Below are 12,759 nucleotides of genomic sequence, written 5' to 3' on the forward strand. Positions count from 1 at the left end.
CATTTACCCCTCATTCACCCTTTTCCCAAATTTCCTTATTTCTATTCCATCTCTCCAATTCATATAGGTTCATTACCTCTGTGTCACCTTTGATTCCTCATTCTCCTTTACTCCATATATCTAAGTTGCCAAATTAGATCCTTTCATCAAATCAAATGATCAAATAATATAATAGTATGTAAAGTATTTGGACTGAAGTGCCTATACTACATATATAATATGCTTTATATATTATATATACTATACATAAATAATACTATATACAAATGTAAATATATATATATAATATATATATAAATTAAATATAAATACTACATATAAATGCTTATTCCCTTTCCTTCCCTTTCCTTTCCTTACCTTACTTCCATAATATCACTCATCTCTCTCCCTTTTCTCTATTCACACCCTCTCATCACCTCTTGACTGCTCTATTATAGTCACATCCAAATTGATGTCCTTGCCTTAAAGGAAAGTTAATTGGGCAGTCATAGAGTGGATGTATTGGAAAGGGGAGGGACATGAGGCAGGGAAACAATTAAGAGACTATTTAAGTAGTCCAGTTAAGAATTGGTATCCGAATACAGAAGTGATTGTGTAAATGGTGAGAAGAAAATGTGTGTGTGTGTGTGTGTGTGTGTGTGTGTGTGTGTGTGTATGTGTGAGTGTGTGTGTAGGAAGAGGTATTGTGGAAGTAAAAAAGACCAGACTTAGCGAGTGATTAGATATTTGAGAGGGAGAGAACAAGAAGTCAAGGATGACATCAAGGGAATGAGATGGAATAAGAAGATAGTCTTAAGGGAGTATCGTAGAAAAAGCCTAGATAGTGAGGAATGGAGGAGACACACTTGACCCGGACACTTTCCTTTAAATGGAGGTCCTAGGAGGTCAGTGAGGGAAGAGACCCCAGGAACAGAGTGTACTTCCAATGTGAGAAGTCTAGGGATAGAGTGAATTTCCAAGATGGAAGCCAAAGCAACATGATAAAGAATCAAGAATGGACACTGGAGAGGAATGGAATCATGGAAGTCATGGTGAAGATGAAGATTATGTTTAAAGGAAGTGAGGCAAGAGGAAGAGAAAGAGGAAGGGAAAAATTAGACTCTAAGGAGGGTGGCTGAGAGTTACCAAATCTTGATGACTGAACAGTGATGGGTGATAATGAGGTCTAAGGTCTGGTCACTCCTGAGAGTGACTAAGGAGGGGAAGTGAGACTGCTGAGCATGGGAGTAGGAGAGGATGATAAGCTAGAAGGTCAAAGTGTCTGATGTGAGGATTGACGAACATTCTTCTGATCTAAATTTGGCTTTTGCTTTGGTTCCCTCAGCTCATCTTCACAATCACTGACAATATTGGCTAGGCAGAATGACTACATTGCTTCTGGCTTCCATAATTTTGGAACCTTTTCAAATGAGACAATATTTGTAAGAAATGCTTAGCACGGTACTTGGCACACAATTGGTGCTATATGAATATTTATTCCCTTCCTTTCCTCTTTTTGGCTAAAGCCTTTCTGGGTTTCCTGGCTGCAAAAACCAACAGCCTGTGCCATGGGAAATCCTCAGCCCCTACTCGTGGCAAATTCCCTCTGGACTCATGTCCAGATGGGACAATTCCCCTTTCTCATGTAGTAGCCTGTTCTGTCTTGCCAGAGATCTAGAATCTAAAGAAAGTATTTTATGCTTTTTGGAAGAATTCAATTCTTACCTATAAGGTAAATGACATACACATTAATTATTCAGGAAAGGCCCATCTGATTATAGCTTCGTCTTTCAATCATATGATGATAATATCCTCAAACCCTGCAAAAGGAGGCAATAAATGTCTGCTGATGAGAAAGTATTGATGATAGTAAATACAATATTCCCTTCCTGAAGCTGAAAAGTAATGACTTGGAAGAAGACATGATAAGAAAATCATTGATTTAAAGCCAGAAGAGATTTTAATCTGTAACAACTCAGCTCAGTTTTAGGAACTTCTAGATTTAGAGTTGGTAGGAACCAACTAGGTAGAGTAGAATAGAGGTAGGTTGAGTCCATCTAATCCGATCCTCTATATAGAGTAGTATTTTTATTTTATTTTATTTTATTTTATTTATAGAGTAGTAAACTATGGCACAGGTGGTAAACGACTTGCTCAAGATCTCCTAGATAGTCAACATCAGAAGCCAATAGTCTCTTTCTCCTGTACCATACTGCCTCCATGAAAGGATGGTCTGATTTTTCTTAATGCAACAAACTTTCTGAATTGTCATATGGGTCTTTAAATGTTGAATGGTATCAATATGTTTTGCTTCTATGGAAATGATGTTTGCTTTTTACTTCTTCCAAACTGTTCTTCACTTTTGTGTATTTGCATTCCCATTCACTTACTTTCTCCTTCATTTCTTTGGTGAAATTCCATGGATTCATGTTCTTCTGTTTTGCCAATTATTTCTAAGTGCAGATCACATATTCTTCTTTTATAATTTTTTTTTCTCTTTTGAAACTTATCCCCTCTCTACTGAACCATTAAGGAGTCTCTTGAGTTGGGTTGCATGATCCCTTGGGAATCCACAAGGTTCCTTGCCTCATCAGGCACTATTTAATTTTTCTTCATTTTGCAATGTTTATTCATAGATGTCCAAACATACTTAAATGAAGCATGAACCATATTCCCTTTGGTTATTAATATCTTCTCTGTCGGTTTATGTTTTGTTTAAATATGTAACTGGATCTTCTTCTTCCTGAGATCTTTGCTGATTTCAGTCTTTTTCAACTTTTGTTTCTGCTGCTGTTCATTTTCTGACTCCTTCCCTTTGATGGTGATTTTCTGGTGGCTGGACTTCAAAGCCATTTCAACCTCCTCTCTTACTTCACAATTCACATTTCAGCAGCCCCCTTCTTTGCCAGCTGAATGCTGTGTTCTTATCTTCAGGCTTAGTGAACCACCCATTTTTCTCTGTTCCTCAGTTTTCTGAACAGTCAAAAGAGTAAAAATAGCCTACGGTAGCGGCTCTTTTTTGTGAATCTTATGAAAAGCAGCCTTTGCTGAATATCCCTCACCAACACCAATCTTTTAGCTGCATTGATTTCAGTCATTCATATTATTGGCATCAGATGATCAACCAAGTATTAAAATAGTCATTGCTAGAATAATTTTTCAAACTCCAGATTGAATTAATTTTAATTCACCTAAATAAGTTAATGGTGGATAATTGAAATTGTAATACTATTAGTTAGTAGTGTGCAGGAATACTGGCTTATGAGAGCTGACTGTTAAATTTCCAGTGTGAGCATTTGCATTTCAAAAATTAAAAAAAAATACTGCCACTTAGGTTTGATTTACTATTTTGGTGATTGTGTAGCCTTAGGGAAGTGATGGAGAAAATGTTAATAATGCAGATTAGATTTAAAAGTGTGTCCTATGTACTTTTTTTTTAGAGAGCTCTGCCCATATACAATTGAAAACAATATCCCCATAACAAGATCATTAAAATAAAGGAATTAGAGTGTATGATTTTTAAGTTTCCTTTCACTTCTATGATACTAGGATTCTAAGTAAAATTCTTTTTAGGGTCACCTGATCATCCTGTCCCTGAGCAAAAGGCTTTCTGGAATTTGCTTCCCTCAGTGTTCCTTTTCTACTCTACTCTACTCTTCTCTATCATTTGTAAGTCTTAGACCATAAGGAATTATTTCTGGAAAAGCTTTGAGGAAGAGTCTGGAACAGGAATTTGAGATTTTAAAAAAAGAGGAAGGAATGGGAATTGTTAGTGATTTTTTTTTAATCCTATCATATTATTTAAAATTAACTCATACACACATACATGTGCAGTGAAAATAACGTTGGACTTGGAGTTAGGAGAGACCTACATTCAAATCCTTGCTTTTATCCTCACTGTTATATTAACTTGGAAAAGTCACTTAATTTTTATGAGCCCAAGTTTCCTGTAAAAGTATGGATAATAATTATAATAATTATGGAGTTGTTCTGTGGAAACGTTTATTAGCATAAAAATACCACATAAATGTGAAATATTGTTATTATTAATATTAGTAACCATACCAATCAATCAAATAACATTAATTATCTAGTATATGCTAGGCATTGGGGATACAAAGACAAAAATAGTAGTTCCTCATGGAGCTTACATTCTGTTGGGGAAGAAAATATGGACACACTTAAATAGAAGAATAGGGACAGGGACTGATCTGTAGTTTTGCAGATATAAGAAGTTTCCATTTGAGAAATTTCCCTCTAACAATGCAGGTCAATAGCCTGTTTTTTCCGTTTCTTATCTGTAGAATGAGCTGAAGAGGGAAATGGGAAACATTTCAGTATCTTTGACACACACACACACACACACACACATATACACACACACACACACACATAATATGTACATTTATAAATACATAAATTGAAGGTGATTTTTTTCAGGGGAAATAGTCACATTTGGGGGATTAGGAAAGTTCTCATGTAGGAGGTGGTGTTGCAACTGACCTTTACCGGGGAAAAACTAGAGAGAGAGCAGCAGGTTGTGCAAAAACTCAGAGATAGGAAAGGAAATGTGAGTGAGAAATAGCAAGGAAATCCATTTGTCTAACCCTTATAGTAAGTGAAGAGAAGTAATGTATAATAAGTCTAACATTTACATCAGATTCTAAATGGCTTTAATTGAGTATATGTTTCATTCTAAAGGTACTAGGAGGCCACTGGTATTTGGTGAACAGGAGAATGACATAGAGTTATGTTTTAGAAATATTACTGTGGCAGCTTTGGGAAAGATTAATTGGAGAAGAGAGATTTGTGGTATAAAGACCAGTTAGGAGATTATTGCAGTCGTGTCAATAAGAAGTGATCAAGACCTGAATTAGGGTGGTAGCTACATGAGTGGAAAGAAATTAATTTTGTGAGAAACATTGTGAGATAGATATAAGAAAATTAGGCAAATGTTTTGTTTTCTTTCTCAATTTTTCCCCTTTTGATCTGATTTTTCTTGTGCAGCAAGGTCATTGTATAAATATTTAACATATATTTTGACATGTTTAACTTATGTTGGATTACTTGCCATCTAGGGGAGAAGGTGGGGAGATAGGGAATATTTGGAACACAAAGTTTTGCAAGGGTCAGTGTTGAAAAATTATCCATGCATATGTTTTGAAAAGAAAAAAGATTTAATAAAAAAAAGAAAAAAGAGAAAATTAGGCAGATTATTGGATATTTGGAGTAAAGGGGAGGGTTGAGTAAATAATAATTGGAGGGTTGAGTAAATAATAATTGCAGGGTTTTAAATATGGGTATCTGGAAGATGATACCCAAACCATAAATAGAGAGGGATAAAAAAATGGTGAGTTTAGGGGAATAATAATAGCCTAATTTGATCTAAATATGCTTTTTGAGATGTCTGCATGGCATTCCTTTTGAAATATCCAATAAGTAGTTGGTGATAAGAGGAAAATAGAGATAGACAGAGAGAGAGAGAGAGGGAGAGTGAGGGAGGAAAGGAGGGAGAGAGGAAGGGAGAAAGAAAGATAGAAGGAGAGAAGAAGAGGGAAGGAGAAAGGGAGGGGAAGGGGGAAGATAGATTTAAATATAGATTTCTGTGAGTCACCTGTATAGAGATCATCACTGAACCCATGAGAGAGTTGATTTGGATGTGGAGAAAGAACAGAGGAAAAGAGGATGACTCAGGACACATTAATGGACACACTTAAGAGGTAAGATTTGGATGAAAATTCAGCATAGAATATTGGGAAGGGACAGTCAAATTGGTTGAAAATAAACCAAAACCTATCTATTAGTTTCACTCAATTCTCCATATGTTTGAGAAATGAGCCTTTATTAGAAACACATCTGTAAAAATTGTTACCCAGCTTTGTTTTTCTTCCTTAGTTGTGTTGATTTTGTTAAACATTGTTTCTCTGAGAGATAGTTCATTCTGCATTCCAAATAACTGACTTTAAAATAAACATCAGATCATAACATACTTATACACTGGGAACTACTCATACAACAAAATACAGTTATCCATAAAACCATAGCTTGATCTCATCACTGTGGATAATCCCTCCAATTATACAATCCATTCATACTTTCTCATTCTATGTCCTTCTTATTATATTTCTTATAAACTCCTCCTGAGGGATACACTCAGCCTTCTCTCAGTCTCTTTATATTGAATGGATATCTGTAGGATGTCTCCCAGTCATCCTTAACTCTCACCATAGACGGACACGGAGCATGAGTCTCATGTGCCTGGGGGCATCAGCACACTTTCCTTTGGCCTTTTCTTTGGCTGGAAGGAACGCAGGTTTGTTAGGGAGTCAGGCAATTCCCTCTCTATGTCTTACCTTCCCTCAGGACCTACTGAAGCCACATGGTCCACAGGGATAATGAATAGTATTTGCCCAGGGTGAGCATCCTGGAACATCATCCACCCCTTAACCAAGAGTATGTGTTAAGGATCTGTACTGGGTCATGTTCTATTGTACCTATATACTATCTGTTCTCAGGATCTCATCACTTCTCAGAGTTCAAAGCTCATTTCTGTACAAATGACTCCAGGATTTATATATCCAATCCTAGTCTCTCTTCTGAGTCTTATATTACCACTGCCCAGTGGGCATTTTAAACTAGATCTCCTCCAAGTATTTCAAACTCAATATGTTCAAAACTGAACTCATATTCCGCCCACACACACACCTTTATTTTCCTAATTTCCCTATTTCTGTCATGGACAACACAATTCTTCAGTTAGATTACCTATGGTCCTAATATTTAGGGGAAGGAGAAGGATTCATGGCAATGCTTATACCAGGGCATGCCCTGGGTTATTTGAATACACTTTATGCACACTTGCAATTCTCATTATATGACTGACCTCCATACTTTTCTGGTCATACATCTTTCAGATATATTCTTTATACTGTTTCTGCAGCATAGTTCTTCACTGGGAATATGTTACAGCCTAATTTATACCTATCACAAATCTCTTATGCTTTGGGTAACCCACAACTTTAATTTTTTAGAAATTGTATATTCCATGATTTGAAGCTTTAGAATATTACCTGTATATTGAAGTTAAAAAAAAAAAAAGACAGGTCTTTGTGTAAGGCAGAAGCTTGGAATCACTAAAATGAAAGTAGGCAAGCCAACCTACAGTCCTCCTTTTGTTTAACTCTAGGCCCAGTGTCTTTCCAGGTATACAAAGGATTTTATGAGCCTTAAAAATTTAAAACTGCTCTAAGACTTTTGGGATATCCTATATATATTATAGGGACTGGCTTGATTGGCCATCCATTTGGTATCTTATAATGTGAATAATAGACATTCTTTATCTGCTTTTATTTTCCTGGCTAAAAAAACTATGAAAGTCCATGAATATCATTTAGGAGGCTCTTCAATTTCCAGGATTTGATACAATCAACACAACACCATCCTTGTACAGGAATAACTAGAGGACCTCAATATTTACATAAGAAATTTCTCTTTTATTTGAACTCAATACTGGAACATCCTCCATGACAGTGGCAGTTATCTTTGGAGTGCTTACCTTTTGCTATTTTTTTTCCTTTACTTGATGATAATAGTAATTGAATGATTATTGAATGGCATTCTATTATTATATCTTTCCATCCTTATATCTTTTATGATTTTGCTATATGCATGAAGATATCTTGTTAGAGAAGAGCTTTTAAGGTTTCATTCTACCAATTTAAATGTCTTTTAGTTAACAAATAAACCTAATAGGATCTTATATTTTCTGTGTCATGCACAAAAGCTATCTGTCTCACACACATATTATTACTCCTTTCACACAATATGATAAACCCTCTGATTTATTAAAAATCAGAATTTTCTATTAACCAACACTTCCATGAAATTCATTGTCTTTATAGTTGCATTGCTATCACATAGCAAAAATGTTATTTTTCTCCCTTGGGGGAAATATGCTTAAATTTGACTTTAGCTTGGGCTGGGCCTCCTCTTCATTTTATTTTTTAACTCTGAGAAATTCAGTATTATCATTTAATAATAGAAATTATAGCTAATATCTACTATGTAGCAGACACTATGCTAAGTGCTTTATAACAATTTTCTCATTTGATACACCCAACCCTGAGAGGGAGGTATTATGACTGAGGCAGACCAAGGTTAATGTCCTGCCCAGGGTCACACAGCTAGTAAATGTCTAAGTTAAGATTTGAACTCAGGTCTTCTCCTCCAAGCTTAGTACTCTTTCTACTGCACCACCTGACTGCCTCTGTGCCATTTCCATTGTAAAGAGTCAAGAAATAAATTACTTATCTCAGGAACATGAAGATAACATGAGCATATGTGAGTTTTCATAAACAGATATTTCTATTAGATTAAAAACCAGCTATAGAGATTTTCTGTTCTGCTCTGTCCTGCTGATGTCCATCAATGTCCACTATACAATTATTTATCTGATTTCTGTTGAGATCAGCGAAGAGAGAAGTTGGTGCAGAGCATAATAGACAATTTGTGAGGGAAAATTAAAAAGTATTTCAGGCAGTCACATTTGGCTTTTGCACACTGATAATGGTTTAATTTAAAAGCCTAAAATCACTCCAAATGGAACGAAAGATATTGAAATGTGGATTAAACCTTAGAGTACTTGGCTCTGCTTGTCACAGTGACATGTCAGAATCTTATCACCCAGATTGTTAAAAAGAGGTAGCTTAAATTAAATAGACTGTAAAGTCCAGATTACTCATCATCATTCTATTATACCCTACTACCATTGAAAGTTTCCCCTCATTAACATGCACTTTGCTGTTTCCTAAAATAACTACCTAGCCAAATACTGCAATCCTGAAAAGCATGATAAGAAAGGTTGGGATCGTGCTCATTACAGAATATTTTTAGCAGAGCAATAATTAGGATTTGGAAAAAAAAGACGGGTGCCTCATTATATCACCAGCGTATTCTCTTATTCTTTCATGATCCTTCCTCTCATCCAGTCAAAGCAAATCTTTCCCCCTGCCCCAAACTTGTGCTGGCAGCAGCAGGCAATGATTTAATTTTTCTGCTATTTAGACCCTGATATCCAGATTCATGTCTTTAGGATCTGAGATACTTGATCAGATCTCCCGCTAGCTACATTTAGCAGAAAAGGGATTGCTGTAACAAGAGAAGCGGTATCTTAGGAACAGGTTAGCTTTGGGATCGCTAGCAGAAGTTGCTCCCATAAGTGTGATGCTATAACACTTTTCATCCAACAAGATACATCTTTAACCTCCTGCTTCTTTCATGGGCTACCATCTTTGCCATATTTCTTCCCTCATAGCAATTAAGAGCTATGTTTTTTAACATGTCTGTTCATGTTAGGGGAGGCAGATCTTGATTGTACATAATTCTTGGCCATTTATTTTCCATTTTGGCCATTATATTCTAATGGGCCCAATCTCACTACTAATTCCCCTCCATATAAAGAATTTATTTTGTACTGCAGTTATATCACCTATAGGTACCTTTAGATCTGATGTGCATGAGACTAAATACAGCCAGAAAAACACAGGAAGTCAAAGCAAGTTCTAATAGATATTCTATAAGGTTACCAAGAACTATACTTTGATTAGTTTTGATTCCAGAATGGATCAGTTCCTCCTCTTTTTTTGGTGGCTCTCCACTCATGGGAGCTCACCATATTGATGTTGAACTCAGGACATCTTATTGACTTAGCAATCAGGATATGAAGGCAAGCAATAATCAATACTATTCCCAATAACTATCACTCATGTTTTGAAGGGATCAGTTATCAATTATGTATGTCATGAGATAATTATAACTTCAAATAGGTGTAGTTTTCTAGACAATCCCTCCCCCTAAATATTTTGGCCTCTAGATTTTGTTTTAAAAAATTGAAACTGTTCCTTCAATCCCAGGCAAATGTAGCTATTCAGATCTTCCAGCGCCTCTGATAGGATTCTAGGCTACTGTCTTTTGCTTTTTAATACCTTGTTTAATCATGTTATAATTTGATATTCATTCAAATATTTAAGTTCAAGGGTCCATCATTCTCAAGGTTTCCACTAGCAGAGATTACAGGTATACACTACCACACCCAAACCATCAATGATTTATTCATGAATTTGGGAACATGTTTTCTCCTTTTAATAGCTATGTGTATATGTCAACACAGAGAGTATAATTCTTGGTTACCTTATAGAATATCTATTAGAACTTGCTTTGACTTCCTATGTTTTTCTGGCTGTATTTAGTCTCATGCACATCAGATCTAAAGGCACTTATAGGCGATATAACTGCAGTACAAAATAAATTCTTTATATGGAGGGGAAATTATCTAATACCCACTGTTATGTCCCCTAATTTTGGACTCTGAAGGACAAGCACTAAACTCTCTCCCCATTTAGTAAAATGTGATTCTGAGTCTCTCTGGCGAATCAATAGCAAAGCCAACAAATACACTTAAATAGTAAAAAAAAAAAAAAAAATGAGATGAATCTAATGTTTTTCTTCTTTTTTACTTTGACCAGGAATGTTTGTCCCAACGCAGAGAACAGAAGGCATCTCAACATCAGACATCATCACTAGAATTGTCCGTGATTATGATGTTTATGCCCGACGTAACCTCCAAAGGGGGTACACAGCCAAAGAGCTGAATGTTAGTTTTATAAATGTAAGTGCATTTCCCTCTTCCCTCTTTGAATCAGCTTTGATGACAAATATCAATTCTCTAGGATAGACATTTCCCATTTCCTGTCTTTCCTCTATTTATAACTCCTCTATTGACTGATTAAGGCAAAGGATTTCTTTTAGATATCCCATTGAGGCAGGGCAAGATTAATTATTTCTTTAATGATAGGTATTTTTTACTTGAATGAAGTCAAAATAGCCTTCCTTTATTTTTATTTTTCAAGGTCAGTGAGTTGTTCATGAGAACCTCAGAGGCTTTTTCCATAGTTTACTTAAATAATTAAGTTCAGTAGAATCTAAAGCCCTAAACTTCTTTTGTGTTTCTGCTATGTTGTTCCTATAGAACAGTTTCTGTTAGCTTAATAAAACAGCAGTTGTTCAACTATAACATGATTAAACAAGGCATTAAAAAGCAAAAGATGGTAGCCTAGAATCTTATCAGAGATGCTGGAAGATCTGAATAGCTACATTTGCCTGGGATTGAAGGAACATTAGAACAAGAAATCCACACTTAGTTTCAATCTTTTAATTTTAGCATAATTATAAAGAAAATAAAGCAAAGTAGTAAAACGCAAGGTAGTTAGGGAAGGAGCCAGTAGCAGTTGGTATGATCAGCAAAACCCTCATGCATAAGATAGTGATTGAGGTGCAATTTAAAAGAAAAGAGACATTCTGTGAGGTTGGGTTTAAGGAGGGATTGCCTTCTAGGAATGTGGGATGGCTAGTGGAAAAGCCATGGAGAAAAAAAAAGGCAAAGTGAAGAACAGAAAGCTAGCTCTTGACTGGTTCCCAGACTGTGAAAAAGCAATTCACATCCCACTGGACATATTGAAAAGGCATGTTGGTAGCACAGTGGATAGAGTGCTAGACTTGAAGGCAGGAATACTCAACTTTCTGAGTTTAAACCCAGTCTCAGACATTTATATAAAGCTGTGTGACTCTGGCCAAGTCACTTAAGCCTCAGTTTCCTCATCTATAAAAAGAGAAGGAAATGACAAACCACTCCAGTATCTCTGCCAAGAAAACGCCAAATGGGGTCATGAAGAGTCAGACATCATTGAAAAATGACTGAACAACAACAAGGAAAATGCTGGAAAGATAGGTTGTATAGGATTTCAAAATGATTTTATATTTTATCCCAGAAACAATAGGGAATTACTAGAGTTGATCGAATAGGGGATGAGATGGTCAGATGTTTGTTTAAGGGAAATACAGCAATGTGTAGGATAAACTCATATGATAGTAAACCAGAGAAAGGGACAGCAGAAAGCTATGACTAGCAGGTTAAATCACAGAGGGGTTTAAAAGACTAACCAGAGTTAGCTATAATAAGGAGAAAGACACCATTAAAGGGAAGAGACTATGAGGAGGGAGAGAATACCTCATAGAAGTCCAGAAAAGGACTTAGCCTATCCTCAATAAATTTTAAGATGGAAAATGGTCCCTGAGTCCAAAATGTTTGAGAGCCTCTTCTCTGATTACCTTTATTTCACATTATAATTTCTCTGAATACCACAATGTATGAGCCCAACATTAGCAAATAATTCATATATGTTCTCTGAGGTCATTGTGACAGAAGCTGACTTGCTTTCAACCAAACACATCATAACTCTCCCTCAATGGTTCAATATATCTCAGGTGGTCACAAATTAAACAGGAATATTTGGGGAGTTTTGTGGAATCTGCAGCTATCACACAAAAACCAGCACAGAAAAAGTTTAGAAACTCAGAACTGCATAACATGTATGTATAGTAGTGTATAACATCAATAAACATTATCTTTTAATACTATAAATATACATAATTTGTTTTCTCTGATATGAAGGGAGAGCCAGAAAAATTTCCAAATCGCAGGGACTCTGTGCTCCTGGCCCACATGATATGGAAGGGATAATTGCCTGTGGAGGGCCAGACTTGAAGTGAGAAAGATCTGAGTTCAAGTCTTGTCTCTGACACATACTTACTGTGTGACCTCCAAGCAAATAAGCCTCCCAGTGTCTCTCAGACAAATCTCTAAAACTCATAAAGTTACAGACAATTTGCTGAGTTGTGCAATTAAATCATATTTCCAAAATAAAATAAACACATAACTAAATG

At 35.9% G+C, this 12,759-nt stretch overlaps 1 protein-coding gene across 5 annotated transcripts in view; it reads left to right on the forward strand.

Moving 5' to 3' along the window:
• Window positions 1–12,759, forward strand: part of PCYT1B (phosphate cytidylyltransferase 1B, choline) — a 113,722-nt gene that overhangs the window by 84,505 nt on the left and 16,458 nt on the right. For all 5 annotated transcript variants that reach the window (XM_051985082.1, XM_051985083.1, XM_051985080.1 and 2 more), the window contains one exon: window positions 10,503–10,645. In XM_051985082.1, coding sequence (XP_051841042.1) covers window positions 10,503–10,645 — 143 coding nt within the window. The remainder of the gene's footprint in view (window positions 1–10,502; window positions 10,646–12,759) is intronic.

This window comes from Antechinus flavipes, chromosome 3 (genome assembly GCF_016432865.1).
Source record: "Antechinus flavipes isolate AdamAnt ecotype Samford, QLD, Australia chromosome 3, AdamAnt_v2, whole genome shotgun sequence".
Lineage (NCBI taxonomy): Eukaryota > Metazoa > Chordata > Mammalia > Dasyuromorphia > Dasyuridae > Antechinus > Antechinus flavipes.